General features: G+C 42.3%; 1 protein-coding gene and 1 pseudogene across 3 annotated transcripts; one reads left to right on the top strand and one right to left on the bottom strand.

Annotated features, from left to right (window-relative positions):
* Positions 1-3,907: 3,907 nt before the first annotated feature.
* YBX1 (Y-box binding protein 1) lies at positions 3,908-24,269 on the bottom strand. Of its 2 annotated transcripts, XM_081144180.1 has the most exons (8): positions 23,726-24,269; positions 22,982-23,045; positions 12,471-12,504; positions 9,757-9,846; positions 9,156-9,458; positions 8,776-8,858; positions 4,921-5,186; positions 3,908-4,289 (listed from the first exon to the last, which is right to left on the bottom strand). In XM_081144180.1, exons 1-7 carry the CDS (start codon positions 23,889-23,891, stop codon positions 4,952-4,954), a joined length of 975 nt encoding a protein of 324 aa, XP_081000306.1. In that variant the 5' UTR covers positions 23,892-24,269; the 3' UTR covers positions 3,908-4,289; positions 4,921-4,951. The 2 variants fall into 2 exon arrangements, with proteins under 2 accessions (XP_081000306.1, XP_081000307.1); XM_081144181.1 differs by lacking the exon at positions 9,757-9,846 and having other exon boundaries at positions 23,726-24,033.
* On the top strand, positions 14,735-15,567 carry LOC308560456 (glyceraldehyde-3-phosphate dehydrogenase pseudogene; annotated as a pseudogene). Its single transcript has one exon. The product of its transcript is annotated as a glyceraldehyde-3-phosphate dehydrogenase pseudogene (transcript).
* Positions 24,270-27,182: the final 2,913 nt, after the last annotated feature.

The following is a 27,182-nucleotide window of genomic DNA, read 5'->3' as shown; positions in this document are numbered from 1 at the left end:
CGATCTATGAACCAGGAGGTCACAGTTGGTTGGGGTACATGCTGAGGTTTCGGGCTCAATCCCCAGTAGGGGGCGTGCAGGAGGCAGCTGATCAATGACTCTCATCATTGATGTTTCAATCTCTTCCCTCTCCCTTCCTCTCTGAAATTAATAAAAAAAAATGTGGCCCAGGAATTTTTTCTCTGATGTGATTGTTAGACAGACATGAGCAGAGCAAGGACAATGGCCAGGTACAAAACCCCACAAAGGCAGAAAGCCTTTTGCCTAGCAAGAGGGAAAACAAGAACCTTGTCCCCAGGGTAATCTACCTTCCCCTAGCATACCCTGAGCATGTGGCTTGGACCCACTGAGCTTCATCCTTAAAGATAACATCTACGCCTCAGTTGTATTTCAGCTCCAGGCTCAAAAAAGCAGCAAAACCAGACAAGTGGTGCAGTGGCTGTCTCAGGACCAGCTACATTGACTAATGACCCCTGCCCCAGCACCGACCAATCAGTGGAGACCATGACCCTGAAAGAGCTGATGAACCCTCTATTGAGACCCTCCCGAGACCTCCCCTAAGATTTCCACCTGCAAGAGATAAATAAGCTCAGGACAAAGGACCCAGTGTGTACTCCCCACTAGGGGAGCATGCTAGCAGTATCTCCATCCCCCATCTTCCCTCCGAGGGGACCCCACGAGACTTGCAACCAGGGGAGCGATGGGCAACAGCAGCTCGTCCTGGGCTTACCCCCTGAACCTGTCTCCAAGGCCTGTTTCTGACTCCTCAGTGAGCCAAGGCAGCCCAGCCTATGCTCTCCTGTTACTTCTATACATTTTCCTTGTTTCACAGTATATTTTTGCTGCCATCATGGACCCAATATCCTTTGACTCAGTGTTGTGTAGCCTTTCCCTTCGGATATCCCCATCCCCTTTTCCTTAAATAATTTATTCACTGAGATGGTTATTTCGCCTGCCCATACACCACCAACCTTAACCTTCAGGGATCACTACCTGTGGGACTTGGTGACAGATTCCATCCCACAGCACAATTTTGAGCGCAGATTACATCCCAGTCACTGACCTGTTTCAGCAGAGGAGCCTGTCCCCTCAGCCCTACAGCCCTCCCAGATCTATCTTGATGGTCAGAGCACATTGCTGTAAATTCTTTATTGAGGAACTAAGATCCTGTACAAGGACACAGGTCCACAGGAGCTACCTTAACAAGTATTAAATACCACTGCCACTTTAGTAAAAGCTTTCTGTGGTAGTGTGGTCAGCCTGTTCCTGTACTTAGGAAATATTTTTTGGTTGTAATGGTAGAAAGTAGGTTGTTTTATTTCTTCTACCATTTCAATGCCAGAGAGCCCTTTGAGCAAGATAGGGTAATGATGCAAAATACGAATTTCTGAAGTCAAAATACTGAGTCCTCAGCTCTACACCCGTTTTTTATGCATACCGAAGTTTATCCATTGCTCCTGCATGCAATAGCCAAAACCAGGTTGCCATGGCAATCCTCTCCGTTCCTTTATCTCTCCATCGTAATTATTCCTTCTGACCCCCAGGCCAAGTTTTACTCCCTCCTTAGTCACTATCCCGGTGATCCACACCTTGCTCAGCCAGTTTCTCCTCAGTATTTCCAATCAATCCAGCTAACATCCCAGTTCGTGGAGCAGCATGGACAGCCTTAACATTCTATTTGACCCTGTTAGCAAGCAAGCAGGGGGCGGGTTTGCGGGAGAGTTTATAAAATCTACAGTAGTGTAATGTTCTAGGCCTTCATTCACCATTAAGACACCCAGAGCAACTCCCAGTCCTGCAAGCTCCACTCAGTCAATGCCCTCCACAGGTGTGCCATTTTTAATTTTTTATACTTTATTTTTTACTGTACCATTTCCTACTCACCATTGTTAAAATTGCCTCCAGTATTCGATACAGGTTTGTAGCCTAGGATCAGTAGGCTATACCACTAGGTTTAAGTGCGCTCTGATAGTCACAAGATGAAACCACTCAACAATGTACTTCTCAGAACACATTCGGTTGTTAGCAACACATTCCTGTACATCTCTTTTCTCACACTCACCAAAAAGGTTCTTTTTTTACCAAATTTAATTTGAATCAAGATGAATTGCCTTGGCTGGAGTGGCTGTTGATCGGGTGCCATCCTGTGCACCAAGACTACTGGTTCGATTCTGGTGAGGGTACATGCCGAGGTTGTGGGCTCAATCCTGGGTAGGGGGCATGCAAGATAAAGCTGATGTTTCTCCCTCTTTAAAAAAAATCTTAGCTGTGGGCTCAATCCCTGGTGGGGGGAGGGGGTGGTGCAGGAGGCAGCCAATCAATGACTCATCATTGATGTTTCTATCCCTCTCCCCCTTCCTCTCTGAAATAAAAAATCTTAGAAAATAAGTTTCACTCTCCATGAATAGAACAACTTCTAATGTATTTTTGCTTTCTCCTAGATTCTGAAAATATAGTCCTAAATACATTTCCTTGATACTACCATGTTTCTTTACTAGCTAATATATACATGTGTTTTAACCATTTACTAATAAATTACCATTAGCTTGACTACAAACTCTTGGTTTTCCTGTTACCAGTATCAATGCATGGTGTTTTATTTCCTTTCTAATCACTACCATTTTACTGTCTAGGCCCCCGAGTGTATCAACAGAAACCATGATAGCAAGCATCCTCTTCTTCCTCACGCCAAAGGTGACAGAACATATCCGACGCCTGATGTGACATGGTACCCAACTCCTTACCACTCTCCCATGCAAATTCTGCTCCAGTCACATAGGTGTTCTGATGAAGGAATGTGAGGCATTAATTGTTAAGCTGGAGAGCGAGGCTCAAGGTCTGTCAAAAGCTAAGAGGCAGGGCTGTCAGATGAGGAAACCACTTTGCTCTTGTGCAAAGCCTGGCTTCTCCAGTCTCACGCTGGCTAGTGCATCTGATTGGCAGACTAATGTTCTGAACTCACATCCTGGCTACTAGAAAGATGAATGCATTCTCTGGGTCCTCTTACAGTTATAAGCTATCTAATATTTACACAAGATGAACGAATTCATCAAAGTGCTGGGCAACAGAACACAATATAAAAAAGAGCAGTTTTATAACACTGGCAGAAAAATTATCACAAAAATCTTCCACTGTACTCTTGCTAACAGACTATTTTCCTAAAGGGCAAAGAGCTGGCCCAATATTTGGAAGAGGAGCTTCAGAGTGTTGACAATAGCCTAGCCCATTTAAATGTTATTTCTCCACGTTATTCAGCAGTCCCCTAGAACCAATTACCAGCGTCTCAATCCTGTGAATCTGGAGCACATTCTGGAAAGGGGCACCACCACCTGGACTCTCACAGCACTGCAGGACACTTGCACGTGTTCAACTAGCCTATTCTATATCTCCATCATCTTTTGCCCCCCAAAGCAGGCAAAGGACGATCCAAAATGAGTCTCTTGACAGTAGTCATCAATTATTCCATAATGGAAGAACATTTAACAAGACATTATAAAAACATAGCCAGAACAGGCTTAGGTTACAAGGGGACTAAGACCACAAAATTAATTTTCCTTTCTTCAGCAGCCGAGGGGCATTACATTATTTGTTACCATCTCTTCTGACCACTCAAAGGAGCTGAGTGTGTGTTTACTGCACTCTGTGGCAGACACTGGATAACTAACTCTTAACGTGGGTATCTTCAACTGGCAGGTTGAAATAACTCCCACAGGAATAGAAATAAGTGGTTTCCAGGGATTAGAACTGTTAGTCTGTACTAGAGGGGACCTTGCCCTTTTACCACTGCCTCCCAGCAAAAGAAATTTACAAAGAGGAAAAGGACCAGATTATCACAGTAAATTAAGTTAAGGATCCTACTAAGGACCATAAACCAAAATAAAACAAGACAGAAATTTACACAAAGACAATTATTTAAGACCTTTATTAACAGGTGCTTGCAGTTTGTTGACTTTTTTGAAAAAATCAAGTTGTAAACTTTTATTACAAATTAAAAATGAGGTTCTTAAAAATCTCAACTTGACCAGATATGAAACAATTTAAAAACCTTTAAAGGTGTATTGAGAAAAACCAGGCTTTTTTTTTTTTTCTTAAAAAACACGTTTGTCATTACCAAAAAGAGACGTCTTTAGATAAAAATAATAAAAACCCCATGCTGCATAGATAATGCAGATAGTTCTAGTTATCTGGTCAACGGGCAAAAAGCAAGCACTTAGGTCTTCAGCTCCAATCTTTTGTTCATTTCTTATTGCTGGAATTTCATATTCATTTCTTCTTATTGGATGACTAAACTGTAAAAGAAAAAAAAAAGATTATCTTGTACAATTCACTGTAATGCTCTTTCAGTATACCAAACTGTGCCAGGTCACATCAAGCTAAGCAGTAAAGGCATTCACAAACCTCCAACTGGTTTATCCTAAGACAGTGATTTACAACAGGGGTGGACACTGCTGTGACAACATGGTTACTTGTAGGTTTCTGGATGACCGTTGCCACCCAAAAAATAGTATAGAGGGAACAAAACCGAAAGGCATCACTGGCTAAAAATGCTAATTCCAGAGCCAGACAATTACAAGCCTCTCAGTATCAAGTAATAAGGAATACCTTACTTTTGAAATTGATAATATGTCAAAGTCATCACTTTCTCCAAAGAGACTATACTGGTGGTCATCACCTAGGTTATTAATTCTAGTAGCTATCCCATTTCTTTTTGAAAATGCAGAATAACACAATATAATTAACATACTTCTTAGGGCAAGGTTGGCCAAACTTTTCTCAAATGGTGAAATCACGCGATACATTCAGAAAAGTTTGAAAAGCCCCCAAATATTCAACATACAATGTGAAATGGGGTTTTTCTCCTGCATTAATGAACACTACTCATGACTGCTCAGAGGCCAGAGGCCATTTAGGCTAAATTACCCGGATGATGGTAGAGATGGTAAGCCGGCATTTACTCAGCCCCGCCCTGCTCAGCCTCGGGAGCGGACGAATTCTCAGCTGGTGGATCGGCTGCTTTTGTCTCTTTGCCATCTTGTGGTTTAGGGTTTTCCGGGCGTCTGCGTCGGTAATTGAAGTTGCGGCGGTACCGACGTTGAGGTGGCTGCTGACCTTGGGTCTCATCTCCTTGATTTTCCTTATCTTCTTCATTGCCGTCCTCTCTGGGCTGTCTTTGGCGAGGAGGGCCCCTGAAATGAACATTGTGCAAGCTCTCAAAGATAAAACCTTTCTTTAACCTACCCACTAGTTTAACACCATATCTGGTTCTTCCAGTAGCATAATCTATTACAAAATTAACCATGAAATGACTTTTAAAAGGCAGGAAACCAAACCAAAGAAACCAAAGAAAAGAAAAGAAACCAAACCAAAGAAAAGATGCCCTCTTCATATAAATGAAAGTATAAGTCCCTGGGGAAATGCATGAGACACCACCTCATACCCACCAGGATGGCCATAATCAAAAGGTCGAGAAATAACCAGAGATGGTGAAGACGTGAAAAAAATTTTTTCTTTTTTTTTTAAAAAAGGAGGCAAACAACCCAAGTGTCTAACAAATGATCAACGAAGAAACAAATGTGATGTCCCTAGAATAGAATGTGATTTGGCCAAAAAAAGGAATGCTCCATGCTACAACATGGATGAACTTTAAAAATAGGCAAAGTGAAAGAAGCCAGGTAAAAGAAAGACACATTATGTGATTCTACTTATATGATACGTCCAAATTAGGCAAATGCAGAGACAGAAAGTGGATCAGTGGTAGCCAGGGGCTGGGGTAGAGGGGAATGGAGAGGGCTTTATTGGAAGGTGATGAAAAATGCCTGGAATTAGGATACTGGTAATGGTTGCATAACTTGGCGATTAAAAAAACAAACAAACCACAAACCAAAACCCACCAAAAACCACACCAGAGCCTGTGCACACTTACTTAGAAGAAAAAGAGTTCAATTGTTACATTCTAGCAATTATCTTCCATGGTCTAAAAGTAGATTATCAGAACCATAAACAGTATCAGGAGTTTTAATCAACCAAGAAAAGACACTGTGACTTTTTTTGCTGGTGATTATAAAATTCCCATTTAGAGCTCTACCTTCCGTTTCACCTGTAAATCCAACCTCCCACCTTCTTCCCCCAACCACTACCCCGTCTCCTGAAAACCTTTCCATATATATAATGTATTTTTTGAACTTATGGTCTTTGGCAAAATTGCTGTGGCTTTCCCCTGCAGCCTGTAAGTGGTGGCTGTCCCACCCCACCACTGTGACTTCTCAGTCTATTCTCCCCATTTCTTTCTAAAACCCCAAGTCCTCAAATTTCACGTCAGGCTAACATTCCATTTACTATCCTTTTCCTGTTAGAGTAAAAATCTCCTGTGGTTTCCTACCTGGGTCTTCTCAAGTTCAAGCGGTCCACTCTCCAATCACCCCTTCCCATTTTCTAAGTTTATCCCTTCTTGTCCCCCCATACCTCCTTTCCACTAGGATCTATAATCCAGTGAACCTGTCACCTATGTCCATAACTCTCGCCGAATCCTCCTCTTTTCCTCACCCAATACAAAGCCCACCAACCCCAACCCTAGTATCATTTGGATAAACAAATGCCAGACAAATCCAACTCTCCGCCCCACCTGAGCCTGTTCCTCAAAATGGTTCAAAAAAATACAACCATGCTGGTGCGCTCACTTTAAATTTGTGATCACTACTCTATTATTTGATTCCCTCTGTTTCTTCTAGAGATAATTTTATATCTTTATTACAAGTATTTTCAAACCTCCTCTCTTACCTCTCCTTTTGACTCCACTAACACAGTGGTGCTCGTGTACTACTCTGGGCTTCTTACACGTGAAACACCCATGGTTCCTAGCATAAGACCAACCTCCTACTTGTGGAAAAAATCCTATCCTAACACAATAATTTCAGCAATTACTTTCCTGCCAACTGTCCTGCTGCATTCTTCAGTCTATAAATGTGGATTTTCCTGACTGCTACCTCATTTGTCTTCCTTTCAGCAAAACTCCTCCTATACTCATCTCAGACTTCAATCTGCTCTTGGACATACACCAATCAGGATTCCGCCCCATGTACATGTCATTTACTAACCATTTTGGGGGGATAAAATCCTGGGTAAACAGTTTGGAAAGCCCTGTGTTCATCAATGGATTCACTGTAAACTTTATGGCAATTTGTGTCAACATAGCAACTATCTGGCACTGTCACCTAATCGATCCATTCAAACAAGACCATTAGGTCAACTAAACCAAAAGGCAAACAGTAAAACTGAAGCACTTGCCCTGGCCAGTGTGGCTCAGTTGGTTGGAGCACTACCCCATACACCAAAAGGTGACGGGTTCCATCCTGGGTTGGCTCGAGTGTGAGAGGCTGCCGAATGATGTTTCTCTCTCTTGCAAAAAACCTCCCCCAAACAAAAAACAAGAACAACTGAAGCACTAAACAAAAAAAAAAAATCATGTTTTATTTTTAAGGACACCAATGAAACTAAGCAGAAAATTTAAGCAGCTCTATAATGTAACAAAAATTCTGGGAGGGGTGTGGGTGGAGAGGATTCTGTTGTTGGTATCCATGGATGTAATGGAGAGACTGCCATGAGAGCCTCTTTTAGACAAACTTTAAAACTCCAGCCCATTTTTGTTAGTGAAAAACTCAAGACAGGACACAGATCAATAAAAACAAGGAAAAATACATTACAGACACTGCGCCATTGCAAAACTCTCATTATACATATACTTAGAAGTGGTATAATCAAAACGGGATTTCCTAGTTCTTAAAGGTTCACTGAATGCTCCATCCTGGGTAAAAAATACAAAACTCAAAGACACCTCCCTCCCCTCCCGTAGAGTCACAATGTATTGTGAAGACTTCTATATTGTATTTTGGGTACTTTCATAGTAAAAAACTTGTTTCTTAAAACTTATTTGGGCATCTACAGTTAAGGCTGGTATGTAAGTGATCATCAGGTGGATAATTACTAATGCACTGGTTTGATTCTTGCCTGTTAGTTTTAGAAACCACAAACTGATTATATTTGCAACCTTGAGGTGACTAACAGGAAGTATATACCTAAACTGAGAAGTGATTAATGGGAAACTGTGCCACCTCCAGAGGTAAAACTCCCAACTCTTTAATTATGATGTAGTACAGTTCAGATAGTCCTCGTGCTTCAAAGGTAATGTTCATCTTTACCATTCAAAGAGACCCACTCAAAGAAGGTCTTAAAGATATAATATTACGCAGTTTAAACTATTCTCTTGCCTGTTCAAGAACAGAAAATTTGAAATTCCATACCCTCATGAGAAAACAAAGCACATACACAAAAACACGTATAAAGCAGACCCCATCTATGCAAGCTGTTTTTAACCAGAGCCAGCAAAAATGATGCAAGGAACACATTTTCTCAAAGATAACAGACTTCAGCCCGGCCGGGCGTGGCTCAGCGGATGAGCATCGACCTAGGATCCAGGAGATCGGGGTTCGATTCCTGGTCAGGGCGCATGCCTGGGTTGCGGGCTGCAGCCAATCAATGACTCTCTCATCACTGATGTTTCTATCTCTCTCCCTCTCCTTTCCTCTCTCTGAAATCAATAAAGATATATTAAAAAAAAAAAAAAAAAAAGATAACCGACTTCAGGTTTATTTCTTAGGCATCTGATGAAAGAAAATGTGACATGTTAACAGAAAAATGACTTTAAAAAGGCTGCAGGAGAAGCATGTTGTTGCTGAGCCCTAAAATATGCTGGAGAAATTTTAAAAATACAAACCATACCTGCGAAATCGTGGTCTGTAGCCCCGATACATATTCTGTCTCACTGGTCTGCCTTGTTCTCCTGCACCCTGGTTGTCAGCACCCTGAAAAGACAATGGAAATCAAGCCAACTGGATCAGTAATGGAGTAAAAACCCAACAAGACAAATCCAAAGTCCAAATACAGGAGTTAAAAATAAATAAAACCATTTAGTAACTGTGACCATGCTAGCAACTTATTATTAGTCCTTTTGGTTCTTATTAGGACTTAAAAAAAATGTTTCCCATTACAACTACTATAGGTCCAACATAGGCAAGACACCAAGAAAATGCCTACAATGCAATCCTCTCAAAAGTTACCACATACTGCTGCTGATTCTTTTCCGTTTTGGCGTAACTTACCTCCATCACTTCTCCCTGCACGGGAGGGTTGGAATACTGTGGTCGACGCCCGTAGGGTCTCCGCATGTAGTAAGGTGGGAACCGTCGCCTGCGATAGGGCCGGCGCTGTTGGGCCTGGCCTTCGGGAGCACTCTCCGATCCCTCATTCTTTTCCCCACTCTCACTATTCTGGTAATTCTGCTGGTAATTGCGTGGAGGACCCCTGCGACGTGGATAGCGCCTATAATGGTTACGGTCTGCTGCGTATTTACTGCCTTGTACTGGAACTCCACCAGGGCCTGTAACATTTGCTGCCTCCGCACCCTACAAAAAGCCATCATATATTGACAGTGACAACAGAATTAAGTACACTGAACACAATTTACACAAAGCAAATAAAAAAGAGTCTGTGGCCAGGGGTGCATGGAAGTGATTGAATATTAGTTCCTCACTGTTCTGATGAGATTGCCCTCTAACTGCAGCCAGCACATTAGGCTTGATGCGCCTGTGTTCATGTGTTCACCTGACCCATCCATCCACATTAAAGCCACCATCCTAGTGGATGAGATCTCCAAAATATTTCCACACTGAAGTCAAACCTTTACACAAAAAGCATCCTCACCTTTTCTCCTTCAACAACATCAAACTCCACAGTCTCTCCATCTCCTACACTGCGAAGGTACTTCCTGGGGTTATTCTTCTTTATGGCAGTCTAGTAACATCACATTCCAAAAATAGATTAACAGGGAGAACAATGTGCTTTTTCATTCAAAATGTACCAGAGTCAACATTTCAGCTTGGATATACACTTAAAATTAGCTTTAAATAAGACCAAACCATCAATAAATTTACAAAAACAGGGACCAATACTACCCCCAACCTCAACCAAAATACTCTAGTCTTACAAGGCCCCAGCATTTTACCACTATTTTCCAAACTAAAACAAGTAATTTAACACTCAAGACACAATATATACATATTTAAATGCTTTTAGCAAAAGCATTGTATGTTGCTTTGAACAAAATGAGGATACCAATCTATCCCCCAAAGACTGCACTTAATAGTAGAAGCTAGCCCACACAGGGCCAGTTTAGATGACAGGCGAGTTTAGTTTTGCATGCTTCAAAGTTGACCAAACCAACTTTGTCCCTGTGTTACCATATCACACTCAATTACAAATATCAACCAAAATCCCTTCCAACCTGTCTGTGGTAATACTTCAATGGCATGTAATTCACATGTTAACTACATTATCTAACTGCATGGGACAGTTGGTTATTACCTCCCCACAATACAATAAATCTCACATTTATTTGTTCTCCAGACTGCTAGGACAAAGTAAAAGGGAAAGAATAATACCTCACATTGTGAGTAGTACTTCTACAAAGTTCTTTCACACATCACCTATTCGCTCTCATTATGACAGATGATGTGAGGTATTATCACTCCTTTTGTTTTAACAGATAAAAAAAGGATTTAAAAAGTTAGGTGACTTGTCCAAGGTCACACAGATAATAAGTGGCAGAATGTAGGGTTTTCTAAATCCAGCTCTTGGGACCCCAAATTCCATATTCATTCTACTACATCACAGCGGTATCCAATACAGGATCACTCACGCGTTTCCATTCCAAAGGAGGCAGGACAACCAACAATCTGAAGCCAATTAATAAGCTAAGTTGCTCAGAACTGCAGTCTTCTTGATACATCACTAAGACCTGAGCAGCCAAAGTCCCAAGAAACAAGTAAATGTTGAAACCACTTCCAAAATAAGGAGAGAATATTTGGTGACACCTTGTGCATCAGTACAAATGGGTGACACACGTTCAGCCAAATAATTGATCTCATCTGTCATCTAAACTGTCACAAAGTTTTCGTACCTTTCATATATAGCCAACTCTAAATTACCTGCAGTCATAGGGGATAGCAGAAGTATGGATAATTAAAACGCCTAAACTCTTATTTCAGTCAGCATCTCCAATGCCCTCCCCGATCTCCCAATGCCTTTAGTTGCTGACAGGCGAGCCTGATGAGCCTCGCTGTCTCTTGCTCCCGAGTCCGCATATTCCTTTGAACATGTGGAAGGCCAGTAAGGAACAGGTGGGAGTTGGCATTCAATTTTATAAAACACACACTTGTTTTAAAACATTTTGTCTGGGCAGTCCTGTTTATATTTAGAATTGAAATGTTTCCATACTCATATTGACCCTGTGATTGTCTGACAGGGCTTTGGATATACTAGAAATTGATCTGGCTTCCCCTTGATTGCCAGTGAATGCTGTCTAGGACACTCCAAGAGAGCTACAAAGCACCAGCTTAAGACAGCCCTTCCCAAGCTCACTGTGGCTTGAAAAAGACTTGTGTGGAAATTAACTTTAGTTTTTTGGTGTCCATATTATGGTAGGAAAAAAGTAGTTAAAAAAGTTCTTAAGAGTGATTTTCAGTTATTTCAACATTCCTAGTAAGGGAAAAAAAAGAACCACAAAGCACATAGTACACATATACCCTACCCACCGCATACCTGTGAAGACGTTCAAATCCACTGGAGTCTTTAATGTATGGGTCACTGAGATATTAAGTGTTCACTTGGTAGTGGCTTACGGTAATAAAGTCCTTAATGCTCAAGCATTTTCCAAAAATATTTTCATTAAATGGCACTTGAGAGAATTGAGCATGTAGAACCTACCCTGTTAGTTTTTTCCCTCTCAAAACACTAAAGTCAATCTGAAAATTATTTGAGTAATAACCAACTTTGCCATACTGCCTATTCATTTAGCCTTAAACTAGCAAGGATTTCTAAGAATTCCAAGCCAGTCAAATTTCTCCAAAGGTAAAAACATCTCTTACCCATTCAAGCGCCTTAGAATAAATAGAAGGGCCATGTTACTCTGCTAGTTTTCCAGCATTCACTTCAAATTAATGTCTTGCAGCTTTGTCTTACTCCCCCCATGATTACTGCGACCTGTCCTCACCATAGAGTTAAACCTAATAGCATTTGGAAACACCTTCAAATTCAAGTTTAGGTTAGGGGAGGTTTTTCTGCTCACCTGAAATTATGTTTAAAAATTTAGTGTAATGACCTAAGCAATTCAACATTTTAAAAAGCTGTAACTATTAACAGAATACCACCAATATGAAACATCTATCTTAATTAAAAGTGAATTGCCAATGTTTCAATGTATACACTTAAGTATGCTACCACTCTTCCTATGGGAATTAAATACATTGCTTGGTGGTTGAATTTAACATTATTTTTGCAAGAATCAATAGTTGAGACCCCTCCCCCTTTTCTTCTCAAAAGCCTTAAGCCAGAGCATAAATATCCGTACAAGCACCCACCTGGTGTACAAATACATCTTCCTTGGTGTCATTCCTGCAAGACAGAACCAAGTTGAACAAGTTAGAAGTGGAATACACTTCATGTTGCCAGATCAAGAATACATCGAATCCTTTTATGCATCTCCCCCCACACCTATTTTTCCTACTATTAGAGACTTTCAGGCTGCCAACCAGCCATTAGGAAATTAAAAAATGAGACAAAACAATGAAAACAAAACTAGTAAGCCACTATGATTTCTGCTTTAAAGACTAAGCAGTTGCCAATAGTTGTTAACCTCATCACCTGTAGGATAAAACAAAGTCTAAGAAACCAAAGTGTGACGCACTAAGCCATTAAGAGGATCAAAGTGACTAGCAACACAGATTGCCACTCCTTATCCCACTAACCATTACCAATGTTCCAGCACACCCCACCATTCCCACCTCTAGAGCATGGGTGCAGGATGGTTAAGAATCTTGTGCATGTGTAAACATGGGGGATATGGGAAACTGTTTCCCGCTCAATATTGTCATGAACCTAAAATTGCTCTTAAAAATAAATTATTAATACCCCCCGCCCCCCCAATGAAGTACCGACAGAGACACCACTAGTGTCATCATTCAGGCGGCAAGCATTCCAATGGAGAACTAAGCAGGTGAAGGTGAATTAAGCACGTCACTAGCACACACAGCCCCCCTTTCACCTCATGTTAGGCACCATTTCACATCAATCATTAGTCCAGTCAAACTACTGATGAATGGAGCTTCCACTATTACTTGCTTTAGGACTTTAAGCAAGCTGAGCTCAGACTGACTGGAGCATAAGTAATACGGCTGTGTGAGGATAAGAACAGGAGCTGAAAATCACATAGATACAAAAGCTAGTACAGGCTTCTAGGCAGAGGAATGCGACACGATACAATTACTGGATATTAAAATCGAGTGGCTGCTATTACAGAAAGTTTGAAGCCAAGAAGTTAATTACAAAAGCTACTCCAGAATTCTAGACTAGGGGCTATGTGTGACTAAGTATATTTGATATGTCTTGAGGTAAAATGGGAAAAACTTTGTGGATAAATGGATTTTAACATTTTAAAGTGAGGGAAAAGTGGGGAATTATTTGTGATTTTGGTCTGGGGTTGGGGCTAAGGTGGTGATACCACGGAGCAAGAACCACTGGAGGAGAAACAGATTTCCAGACTGGTGGGGTTCGCCCACCCTCTTCATTCTGTTAGTAAACCAGAGTGAGAGGGGGCTCAACAGTTCTATTGTTTAATGACAAAAGAAACAAAAGACACAAATTTAGACTGAAAAAGTGAAAAGAAAAAAAAAAAGCTAGATTCTTATTCTTACTGTTGGGCTCCTTGCTGATCTATGGAGCAAAGCATCCACCTAAGAATCCATATAACTTGGAATATCATTAACATGAGGATATTTAATTCATGGGAACAGGACAATTTTAAATCTTTAAAACAAACAAAAACCCACACACAAACTGCAAAAGCTATTCAAAGCATGTAATTGAAAGCTGACTTACAAGCTAGTTGAATATTAGGAACACCTAGGGAACTAATGGCTCGTTATAATGTCCATCTACAAACAGTTCCATAGCAATTACTAATTAGTTTTCATGTCCGGCATGATGAATTTTCAAGCTCTAAGGGGACAAACAAAAAATTGGTAGAAACTTAGAAAATTAGTAGAGAAAATAGGAAAGGTGGACAAATTCTAGAAGAGTGATTCCCAACAGGGGCAGTACTGGCCACCACAAGGCATTTGAAGTTGTTCCAAAGATGGGGCACTATTTGCATTATGGGTGAAGGATGTCACGCTTACTGGATGACTAGGTAAAGAATTATGTGGTATCCTACTTGACTTTCATGTAAGCAAATGTATTATTTGATTTTTGAACCTAGCATTTTTTTTCCCCACTCTTTCAATATGCATTAAATTTACTAAATAAGCACCTTCCATGGAGAGGGATTTTTAAGAAAATTACTGATGATAAATAATGCTACGAGTGTATCTGGGCAGCCAATACAGTGCCCTTTTTATCAATCCGTATTTGTGGCAGCATTCACCCTTTCTAAAGAAGCTGCAAATAGGTATTTACGTATCAAAACATACACTGCCATAAAAATAAAAGTCGTTCATAAATTTCATTTCAGGTTTATATTAGAAAATTTACCAAAACTACTTATCTAGTCAGGACAATCTTCTTAAAAATAGTACAAGGCGGCTCTCTGCTCCTCCTGCTTGACAGACAGCCACAACCCTGAGACATGATGGTGAAGGTCAGAGTGAACAGATTTGGCTGTACTGGGCGCATGGTCACCAGGGCTGCTTTTAACTCTGGCGAAGTGGATCCTGTTGCCATCAATGAAGCCTTCATTGATCTCAACTACATGGCCTACATGTTCCAGTATGATTTTACCAATGGCAACTTCAAAGACACAGTCAAGGCTGAGAACAGGAAACTTGTCATCAATGGAAAGTCCATCTCCACCTCCCAAGAACGAGATCCTGCCAATATCAAATGGGGTGACGCTGGTGGTGAATATGTCGTGGAGCCCACTAGGTCATCATTGCTGCTCCCATGTTTGGGATGGGTCTGAACCATAGAAGTGTGACAACTCCCTCAAGGTTGTCACGTCAGCAATGCCTCCTGCACTACCAACTGCTTGGCCCCCTGGTCAAGTTCATCCATGACTACTTTGGTATCATGGAGGGACTTATGACCACAGCCCATGCCTTCACAGCCACCCAGGTCATCCCTAAACTGAATGTAAAGCTCATTGGCATGGCCTTCTGTCCCCCTATCCCCTATGTGTTGGTTGTGGATCTGACCCATCACCTGAAGAAAGCTGCCAAATACAATGACATTAAAAAGGTGGTGGTGTCCAAGGGCCCCTTCAAGAGCACCCTAGGCTATCCTGAGGACCAGGCTTCCTTCTGCAACTTTTAATAGCAACACTAACTCTTCTTCCACCTTTGATGCTGGGGCTGGCATTGCCCTCCATGACCACTTTGTCAAGCTCATTTCCTGGTATGACAATGAACTAGGCTACAGCAACAGGGTGGTGAACCTTATGGTCCACATGGCCTCCAAGGAGTAAGAGCCCCCTGCACCACCAGGCCCAGCAAAAGAGGCCCTCGGCTATTGGGGAGTCCTCGCTCCAAATCGATCCAATACACCGAGAATCTCCTGACCTCCAGTTTCCATGCCAGACCTCCTGAAGAAGGGAAGGAGCTTAGGGAGCCGTACTTTGTCATGCACTATCAATAAAGTTCTCTGTACCCCATGCCCCAAAAGTGCAAGCAATACACACAAGATTCATGTCATCTCCTGGGCAACAGCTCAGTTGGACCTCTGCACCTGCAGCTTCCACACTCCTGGATTCAACCAACCACGGCGCCCATGGAAGGGGGGGGGTTTTGAGGGGAGAAGTGTTACATTGTTGCTGATGTATACTATGTAGGTAGGTCTACAGTGGTTGCCATCTATACTGAATGAACATATACAGACATGTTTCTTGTCATCATTACCTAAATACAGTATAATAACTATTTGTATAGCATTTACTTTATATAGTCATGTGTTGCTTAATAAGGATACGTTCTGAGAAATATGTCATTAGGTGATTTTTGTCATGCAGAGTACATTTACACAAACCTAGGCTACAAATCTGTACAAGATGTTACTGTAGGCAACTATAAACCCAATGTAAGTATTTGTGTATTTAAACACAAAAGATACTGTAAAAATACAGTATAAAAGATAAAAAAATGATACACCGACCATGAATGGAGCTTGCAGGAATGGAAATTGCTCTGGGTGAGTTAAGTGGTGAATGAATGTGAAGAGCGAGGACATTACTGCCCACTACTTAGACTTTCATAATCCACGTTTTCAAACTTTTAAACAAGCTTGTTTGATGTCATGTCAGACAACACAGTACTTATTTATTCTGTTGACCCAAAACTAGCCTACTAGGAAATATAGGAGAGCACCCCTCCATCCAGTTTCCCTTTCCGTGGTCTGAAAATATTGAACGAAAAATTCCAGAAATAAGCCACCTGTGAGTTTGAAATTACCGAGGTGTTCTGAGTAGTGTGATCAAATCTTATCTTGAGGAACTTGGAATGTATTCCCCATAGATAAGGGTGGGGTAGGGAGAGGGAGCTACTGCATGCACCATGATTAAAATGTATCTGGATCTTAGAAAGAAATCTGATAGCAACAAATTCAGTTTTTAGTCAAGACAGAATACTATGGTTTAGATGCATTAAATCAGTCTAAGCTGCAACTTGTTAAATGACTGCCCAGAAATTCCCGGCACCAACAGCAAAGCTGGCTTTTCATCCTCCCTCTACTATGAACAGCTGTGTGACCTGGGAAAGCTGTCTCCTCCTCACTGATCTTTTTCTTCACTTGCAAAACGGGAAAACTATACCAGATACATAACAGCTTACATTACTAAGGGTTTAAGTTCCAGATACAGTGCCAAATGCTTTAACTATCTGTTATCATTCAATCCTCACAATCCTGAGATAGGTGCTATTATTAATAACCCCCCCCCCTTCTACAATGAGGAAAATGAAGCATGTGGTCATCTACTCACAGTAGAATTTGAATCCACAAGCCCTGGTCTTTACCACGTTGAGAACTCCAGAAGGACCAGTTGGGAAATCTTTAGACTTTACAGCTTTAGAGGTAGGTTACTGCGTATGGTTTCACAAGCATCCCTGATACTTCCTCATCTGCAGTATACAAAATTATTCTCTGTAATTAGACCAAGGTTTTGCTACCCCCCCCCCCCCCAAAAAGGTAAAAACCATTCTTGGCTCACAAGCCACACAAAAATAGCTGAGTGGTAGTTTTTTGATCCCTGATCTACAGTAACATTGGAAACCATTCAATCCAATACAGCAGTTGAATTACCACATATGGCTTTCTACATATTATACTATGTTATGCCGTACTAATCAAATGAGGCGCGAGAGCGGGGGGAGGTGCTACATAAAGCAGTTGTTGAGAGCTCCTTACTAGAACCACTGGAAACCAAGGTTGGAGTGATGGCTATTCCATTCCTAACTACACGATCCTGAGCAAATCGTCTTATTTGTAAAGTGGGACTTCACACCTATTTAATGTTTGATAACTGTCATTTTTTAAAAACCTAGCGAAAGCCACACTATGATCAAACCTAAGCTCCTTCATGCTGCTGCCACTTGAAATAATTTTACGTGCAGTCTGGTTCCTAGAACTGCTGTCCAATAGAAACAAAATACAAACCAAATACTGTATCTAAGTTTGTTTTCTAGTAGCTACGAAAAAAAAACAACCAAAAACCCGGCAAAATTAATTTTATCATTTCAACACAAATAGTCAACATAAAAAAATGGAAGTTATGTTACACTTCTCTCGTCATACTAAGTCTTTATAAGCCGATGCGTATTTTACACTTATGGCTACTGTACTGGACATACAGATCTTACTATTCCAACAGTGTCATTCTGTGTATCACACGCCAGTCACCTCCTCCTGCAGCAAGTGTACTCTGCAAGATCTCTCTACTCCACCTTTTGTTAGTAAGGGCATTATTTACTACTGAAAATTTTTAGTGAAAAACCCAGTTGGCAGGTGGTGTGTTTTTTTTGAACCTATCTAGAAATAGTATTGTCATTCAGTAAATGAGAACACAGTACTGACTTCAAGGAAAAAAAGGAATCACACAGATAGCAAGAGGCTGAAGAAAAAAGGCAAGAAAGGAAAAAAAAAAAAAAAAAAAAAAAAGAGACTGTTGTAAATTAGGAGCATGCTAAAGAAAAAGGAAGAAATCCTGCTGGGATTTAAAGAAAACAGAAGTCTTTTTAATAGTTCCTAACGTAGCACAATGAAGGGAAAAAAAACGTAGCCAGCACTAAACTGCTATACTATGAAAATCAATACAGATTTAAAAGGGTTTTAAGATATCCGAAAAACTTTAGGAAACATTTTTTTTTGGCCAATTCCCAGCATTGGTTTAAATGAGACGTACCCCAGAAGCTTATCTAAGCTGTAACTAAATGTTCTAATGCTATTATCTTATTGCAGATTACCATACCAAGCCATTTTTAACAGCTTAATTTGCCTGTGTAAATTAATCAATAACCCTTTGGCTACAAAAACAAACTCTAGGATTTGTCATCTACAGGGTGTCCCCACAAAATGTATACACACTTTGAATATTATTATTAATTCCAATGGGTTAAATCTGAGAAGAAGAAAACATCAATTGAGCTATCAGCTGTTTTAAAGCGTGTATGCATTTTGGGGGAGGGGGGCACACTGTGTAGGTTCCATACACCAAAGTATCCAAATACCAATTTCCAAGTCCTGCAGGTGACCATAAGATCACAAATCCCACTTACTGTTCTATGAGTTCTCTGTTAAAGCACTCCACACACCTAGCAGAGACACACTCCTAATTCCCCACAGTATCTTTTACCATTCTGCTTGCCTTAGGTGAGCTAGACTGTAGATGCTTCCAAGGGCTAAGATTTGGAGGGTAGGAAACCCAGCAGTTACTGACCCAGTACTAGGAAAGCAGAAGGTGAATACATTAGTTCTCTATTCTACAGTTTAAGATGAAAATATTTTACATATCAGTGACTTGGTGAACACTGGATAACTTCTGGCCAACTTCATTCAGATCAGTTGCTAACATAAACCAGCATCTAAATCAATCCTAAAGTGCTCTGTATACAAGTCATTGTCATAAGAGCCCAGTTCTGAAGAAACCAACATATAGACATGACTTGGAAACTACTTAAATATCTCTTTATGCCTCTTTTCCCCAAATCCATTCCTTTTAAGAACCATACAGTACTTAAGGTTTTGTGGGGTCACAGGTGCTATTTAATGTTTTTTAAACAACCCTTTAAAAAGGTAAAACTCATTCTTAGCTTGTAGGCCATATAAAAATCAGTAAAACAGGATTCAGAAGTGAAATTAAGATATGATGTTCTCTCCTTTAATTCCTTAACTGCCTCCCAATATTAGCTATTAAACAAGTCCTTTAATTTGTAAAGCCAATCTGTACCCTAAACTGGTACTAGTATAGCAATTCCTAATTACACAAAAACAGGCAGTGAAAAGTAGAAAGCTTTCAAATCTGAGGACTAGTAGCACACAGGAGCTCCAGTGACACACTAGAGATCATTTCAGCCTTTAATAGCTAAGAATAGCCACCCTAAGAAATTATCTGTAACTATGTGGACAACAACCAAATTGAGGATGACTAGGGTCTATTTTCAGAGACAGTATAACAGCAGTCAAGTGAACACAAACTCCAGAGTCAGAAAATCCAGTTCAAATCCCAGCTCTGCCAATTACTAGCTAGTCTCTTCCTAGGTAGGGCAAGTTTACTCAATCTCTCTGTGCCTCAGAATGGCACTTGTATCTCAAAGGTCTGAGGATTACAGGGATCGGTTCCTTTAAGGCATTTATAGTGGGAAGTATCTGATAAACATTACTTTTACTTATCATACACACATGGACTCCCAAGAAAGGGACACCCACACTCCCCCCACCCCCGTCAAGGGAGAGCACACCTGACAGCCAAGACTAAGTATTTTTGTAAAGAGGGATAGCTAAGCTGTTCCCAGGCTAGGTTTATTATACAATTTCTTAGTTCATGAGTAATAAATTCAAATGCATATACAAGGCCAGGCAGGAAGGGAAATCAACAGAGAACAAAGCCTGACACACTTGTGGTAAAGAGAATGTATGCCTCATTTAAAGGTGGTAATAATATTCATAGCCAGCAGAATTTTTTATTTACATGGAATTATAGGCCCTAAAGCTAAAATTCTGGATATTTTTGGTGCTATCTCCTGAATTTAAAATGTCAGTAATTACATTTCTTTTTAAGTATTGTCCAAACAAAACACCGGGGGGAAGATTTAGCTACTAGGTCACCAGTTTGTGACCTCTGCTTTATTTGAGTCTCTGCTCCAAATTCCTTCCCCACCCATAAACCTTAGAAACATTAATTTAGCATTTTAAGTACTCTGGAGAAAAGTATTCCTATTCTGGTCATGATAAGAGATACATGTCCCACTGAAAATAAATTGTCACCGATTCATGGCCAACCTTTTACAAGTTTGGTGAGCATGGGTCAATCTTCAACAGCTGGCAGCAGAGGACAAAACCACATTTCTAGTTTAAAACAGCAGAACACAAATCCTGAAACCACTGACCCTGCAGCATCCTTCTAATGGCACCTTCAACAGTTCTAAGTTTTTCATAATAAAATAAAAAACAAAGGGGACGATCCCCCCCCACCCCCCATCGCATTATCCAATTATCTTTTGCAGACTCAGTACACAAAGAACAAAATGAATTTCTCAGAAAAAGCACTTACTTGTGTGTGTCTCACCCCCCACCCCCACCCCAGGTGTCTCTAGGCGGGTCTACATACTGAACTAACCGTTGGCCTCAGTAACTTTAAGACACGCATTTTCCCTTAATCAAGGCAAACCTCTCCTGGACTTAATTGCAGCCAGATTTTAGAGAGTTTTATTCAGGAGTCTCAGAATCACTGAAAGGACCAATTTAGAAATATAAAGCACATTTAACTAGTTAATTTGACCAAATAGTTGAGGTTTGGATGGTCCAAACAAAAGATCATCAAAAACCAATTTTGATTTTTGCCCTGGAGGATGACCAATTGAGTTGATTACAAGTCAGAACAGAAATATTCAAGCAATGGCATATCATAAAATAAAAATTTATAAATGTAAAGAACTACTCTTTCATCTTGGATATTGTTTACTGAAAAAAATATCATAACCTATGTCCATTTAACAAAATACAACAGAAGGCACATGCTACATTTTTTAAAGCACAAACTACAATCTAACCACTGAAAAGGCTGCAAATTACAGTCCCTTCTACTGTGCAAGCAAGTGATATCCTATTATTACACTGGGTCAAGGTTAAAAGCAATGTTTTTCAAGGTATGACCCACAAGCCATAATCACCTGGAATTCCTGTTAAAAATGTACCCCCGACCCAATGAACCCAAGCTGGGAAGGAAGACCTCAGAAATCTGTACCCTTCCAAAGCAAGCACACAAATTCAAAAACCATTGTTAAGGGTTAGGCTCTTACGCTGGAAATACTAACAAATGCTTTTAACAAATTCAGAGATCAGTTAACTAAAAAGTGATCAACTATGAGCACCAAAGCCTGCCTTCCTCACTAGTAACCCATTATCAAAAAACTGATGAAAAATGTTGCCTTCGCCTGTCAGGAAGGCAAGCAGTGTAAGAATAGATGGAAAATTCCTAAAGGTTTTGGAACAAAATGTTTCCCCACAACTGCAAACGTGGAAAACAGACCATCAGTGCTTACAATTTCTTTTGCCCCCCCCCCCCAATACTTTATGGTTGAGTAATGAATGGTCTTTCAGCAGCCAATTATGTCTGTCTTTAAACTTGATCTTGCCCATTTGGTTTCCTGCAGTGTTGTCCATTTCATAAACATTCGGTATTACTTCTTGCGTTCTTTTAAACCTCTAGTTGTTTAATGTCTTCTAAAGCAAGGATGTAAGAAAACGCTCAGACGACTGTATCATGCCAATACTATTAGCATACAGGGTGCACTACACCCATGTAACTGCACTTCCAGCCTTGGCAGCCATCTTGGAAATGATGCCCGGCTCACAAGGGAGACCACGGAGTACTGTGAGTAAACTGCACCTTACCATCACTGTCGCTACAAACAATTCTAAGCACCATTCCTAAAGATGTAGTTTGTACCTTTGCCTTCAAATACGAAGAAAACTGTTATGGACTAAGGCCACTCCGATAAGCTTTAATAAAACTGATCTAACAGGTATTATTTTGGGACAAGAGAGTACAAGAAATAATTATCGAGGAAGGCAAGGCCATTTTATTCCAGATGTTACTTACTCTATGAGCAAATGAAAACAACTCTTGTTGTCAAAGCAGTCCTAAAACGAAATTCACCTAAGGCTTTCAAACAGTGTATGTTGACATGTTAGACAAAGGCACTATAACCTTAGTCAAGATGACCAGACCTCATATACTTGCATTGTTAAATCAGGTTACCCCCCGAAGGTTAACAAGTTGTAATAACCTATAAACTAATCAATGGGTCACGCTTTCAAATACCAATTTCAATAACGTATAAAATGATGACAAGCATAGAAACGCAGTGGGCCAGTCTAACAGAATTATACTAGATCTTAGTTTCATCAGTTTGCCCTATCAGATGGCTCACTCATTCTGCTTGCCTTTTAAATTGCATTGTACCATAACAAGCCTTTTAAGTTAGCTTTAGATTAATATTTAGTTGCAAAACAAAGACAATCTCTAGATCCACTAATCCTTTCAGTCATCAAGGGAAACAAAATTCTCCCTAGTAACACACCAGAGGCAGTAATCTAGGCATGCTTAAGCAATCCCAAGTCCGCAAAGCCAGCAGCTTGGAGCAGAGCGTGCAAGGTAGGATGGTCAGCTCACCTGTTGATGAAACCATATCCGTTTCTTACATTGAACCATTTTACTGTTCCCAAAACCTTCGTTGCTGGAGGAGAAAAAAATAAACCCACGATTACCAGGCACGCTTTTTTTTTTTTTTTTTAAACCGCCACGCTTCAGCATCCGGTCCCTCGTGCGCTTCCCGGTGGTGGCCCGCGGCCACCTGACAGCCTTTCTCTTTGGAGCCTGCTCCGGGCCCCACGGCGTCTCCGCGGTCCACGTGGGTGAGAGCTCGAGGCCGCCGCTGCGCGGGGCCCAGCTGAATCCGCACGGAGACAGCGGGCGGGGGCTGCGGGGCGCAGAGCACGTGAGGAAAGGGGAAGCTGCCCGGCCCACTCCGGCCTGCGTAGGCGGCGCGCCGCGCCCTCCGGGTACACGCGGAAGGGAACGGATGGGGGACGGAACGGCGAGCGGGCCCCAGCGCACGCGGCCCGCGGGGAGGGAGGGACCCCGCCGCACACGCGGTCGGTGGCGCGCGGCCGCCCGGGGGGAGGGGCGCGCGGCCACGCGGGGTCCAGGGGCGCGGGAGGCTGCGCGCGTGCGCCTGCGGGGCACGCGGACCGGGCGGGCCGGCGTCCGCGAGGGCGCAGGCCTGGGGGAGGGGCAGCCGCGCGCTGCCGAGTGGGTCCCCGCCGGCCGCGCGCCCGCCGGCTCGCCCAGCTTCGGGTAACGGTTCCGCCGCTAGATTCTTCTACGGCCCCACCCCTGCTCCCGTCCGGCTCTCACCGATGACCTTCTTGTCCCCGCCGGCAGGCGCCGCCGATGTGAGGCCGCCCGGGCCGCCGCTCCCTGCGCCGCTGCCCGTGGTGCCGGGCTTGGTGTCGGCAGCGCTGAGGGTGGGGGCGGCGGGGGGGGCGGCAGGCGGCTGCTGGGTCTCGGCCTCGCTGCTCATGGTTGCGGTGATGGTGACTGGGGCCGGCTGCGGCAGCTGCGGCTCCTCCCGGGGTGTGATGGTAACTAGGCCGGCGGCGGCGGTGGGGCTGCTCAGGGCTCTCTGGGGTCCGCTCTCCGCTCCCGCTACCGATCGAACTAGCGAGAATGGCGGGACGGGCGGGATAAGCCCTGCGATCGACCCGCCCTAAGCATCGTTCACTGGTTAGGAGTGCTGTCAATCTGGCCACCTGACCCAGTTCCTGACTTGTATTGGCTAAGACTTTATCACTCCTCCACTTTCATTGGCTCTTAGGCGGCTAATTCGGCCGACCTACAACCGTTCCTGCCTCCGCCGCCGCCATAGAGACCGGAACTAGAAATAGCCACCACGAGAACCATAGAGTACCCGAGAGGACGAGCAGAGAGAACATGACTTTCACGAGGCTGCAGCTTGGACGTGTAGCTACACGTCCAGGGTCGTGTCTTGGTCATAGGAAAGGCACGGCCAAATGCCTGAGCCGGTATGACCCGGTCACCGAAGGGCTTTCCAAGCCCGTCGACACCTTAGCCCCATGTAGAGAGAAGGCCGCCTGCCCTCCCTGCTCCGAAGACGGTCCTTGTGACTTCAGACCATTACTGCGAATGAGAGCCGTCTTTTCTACAATGGCCCTGTACCCCCTGCACAGCCGAGGGTTTCCGAAACAGACGTAAACAGATGCATTCAAAGAGCGTCCGCTTTCGGCGGAGCAGTCACCTTGGAGGGACCAGGCGGGCTCTGAGGCTGCCCCTGCTCAGCATATTTAGGGCGGAGGGCGGGCGTGTTCCACGAGGACCTGCTCGCCCATCCATCTTACTAGGCTCGTATGGAGCGGCTTAAGTATTCACGGTTTTTTGTATTGTCCACAAATCAGACTTAATTTCAAATCACGTTTATTGAGCAAACTAGTAATTTTCCTTGCATCTTATTCTTACAACAGCCACGTGAAATAGGGATTACTATCCGCGTTTCACAAACGATTTATAATTGAGGCTGCCACATGCTGTGGCTGAAATCCTCCACTTTCACTCCTTATTAAGCGTCTAAGATCTGGGGATGGACTAGTTCGCCAGTTTCTGCCTTCTGAAATTCAGTCTAGGGATGAAGGTAGAAATTTAAACACCCAACACTCCAGGGTTGCAAAAGCACAGAGCATTTTGGGAGTGGAAGTGGAGGTGGAGTGCTGACTCCAGGCACATGGAGGTTTATGCAAGGCCTACAGGCAAGAAGATATGGGATCTGGGGAAAAGGCAAGTCAAGTCCAATTAAACTAGAATGGCAGGCATTGGGTTATAGAGGTAGGTAGGGTCAAATTAGGGATATTTTATTGGACATTTATCCTAAGGGCAATAGTGATCAAGGTAATTTAGAGTTGTAGGTAGGGAGTGTTTTTTTTTTGTTTGCTCTTTTATGGCTGCTGAGTGGAGAATGGGTTGTAGACGGGCAGAAATGGAAGTAGGCAAAACGGTAGTCCTTGCCCCATAAGTATCATCCAGAGCTGTCAATTCCACTTTGTAAAGGCCTCCCTGAATTAGTCCTAAAAATCTCTTATCTCTTCATTTCTACTGCCACTATTCTAGTGTAGGCCATCATCATCTATTGTTTAGAGCAGAACTAGGCAAACTTTTTCAGTAAAGGCTGGATAATAAATATTTTAAGCTTTGCAAGCCAGACGATCCTCTCTCAGCTACTCAACTTTAGGGCCTGAAAATAGCCATAGATAATCAGTAAAAAAATAAACCTGTGTTCCAAAAAACTTTATTTATGGACACTAAAATTTGAATTTCATATAATTTTTGTCATAAAATATTTAAATTTTTTTCAACCATTTAAAAACCACTCTTATCTCACAAGCCATTGAAAAATATGGAGTGAGATGATGGCCTGCCAACTGTAGTTTGCTGATGGATGGCTTAGAGCACTGCTGTGGCCTCCTGGCCTGTCTTTCTACCTTTCTTAGTTTAATATTTTCCACCACAACATCAAGAGTGTTCTTTAGAAAACATCTATGTGATTATGACACTACCATATTTAAAATCTTTCAGTGATTGTCCAAATTCCTTAATGTGACTTACAGGACTGCCTACTTCTCTAAACTTACCTCCCACTTCTCTTTCCCTTTCCTGGTCCAATCTTCCAGGTGATGGCTAGCCATTGCTTCCTTTGGGCTATCACTTACTGTTCCCTCCACTTGTAACACTCTGCCTTCCTCCCTTCTCCTTTGCCTGCTTAACTCTTCATACTTTAGGACTTGTCTTAGATGTTACTAGGTTAAGAGACCCTCCTATCCTAACACTATATTGTATTAATTAAATCTTCCCAGCCAGAATATGAATTCCTTCAGCATCTGGCATAGTACCTGAGACACAATGTCTTAATAAATTTGTTAAATGAACGAGATGGTGTAGAAAATGGATTGGAGGAGGAGGTATTACAGCAGAGAGGTCATCTGGGCAGCCACGGGGGCTATTCCCGATGAAAAAGGCTTGCAGCAGCGATGTATATGGAGTAGGTGGATTCTAGAGCTGCTATTCCTGTTCCAGCTCTAGATGACTTTTGACTGCTAAAAGTTTCCTCACAAGGCAGTTCTGCCAACACTGAGGACATTCAAAGGTATGCCCTATAGGCTTGAGAGCTTTTCCCAAGGTGGAGTTACAAAGACAGAACAATGGCAGCAGCACCTCTGAGAATACGTGACCAACCTTCCCTATGTAACTGCTTTGAAGAGATGGCTCCTCAAGCAGAAATACAAATTCTGTAACATTTGCCTTTAAAATGTTACTTAAAAGTATCATTACTTACACATCCAATCACTTCACTAAGCTCTCTCATGCTGAGTGGACATAAAGATGAGCTATTTTCTATTAGTTTTCTTGTAGCCACCTCTCTACCACTGCAGAGGTGGTTCTGAAGCACTGGAGGGTAAACCATTCATGCCAAAATGCACCTCCTATTTCAAGGTGGGAGCTCTCCATCTACAGTTCTGTTAGTCCCCCTGCCACCCTGAGAGCTCACACTGCCCAGCATGGTGACCACAGTTCAAACAACTCCAGTGCCTACCTTTAAGTGATGTGAAAGGCAATAAAGGGGGTTCATTCCAAGAATCTCCTTTGCAAAATAACTTTCACCTTGTCCCCCATCTCTAACAGACTTTGGCCCAAGAACCCAGTTCCCTCTTCCTGGAAAGCCCTCCCCACCCTTAGCTCCTGGTTAATTCCAATCTGTCAATACTTACCTCAGATGTTACTTCCTCCTCTCACCCGTCTTTCCACT

The sequence above is a fragment of the Miniopterus schreibersii genome, assembly GCF_964146895.1.
Source record: "Miniopterus schreibersii genome assembly, chromosome: 8".
Classification (NCBI taxonomy): Eukaryota; Metazoa; Chordata; class Mammalia; order Chiroptera; family Miniopteridae; genus Miniopterus; species Miniopterus schreibersii.
This window is presented reverse-complemented; position numbering and strand designations above follow the sequence as displayed.

Excerpts from the sequence above, each read along its gene's own strand:
- YBX1 (XM_081144180.1), bottom strand. The coding sequence starts at position 23,891 with ATGAGCAGCGAGGCCGAGACCCAGCAGCCGCCTGCCGCCCCCCCCGCC. Across the intron at positions 8,859-9,155 it reads TGCAGGGAGAAGTGATGGAG|GGTGCTGACAACCAGGGTGC; the intron begins GTAAGTTACGCC and ends TTGTCTTTTCAG. Across the intron at positions 5,187-8,775 it reads TACAGACCACGATTTCGCAG|GGGCCCTCCTCGCCAAAGAC; the intron begins GTATGGTTTGTA and ends TGTTCATTTCAG.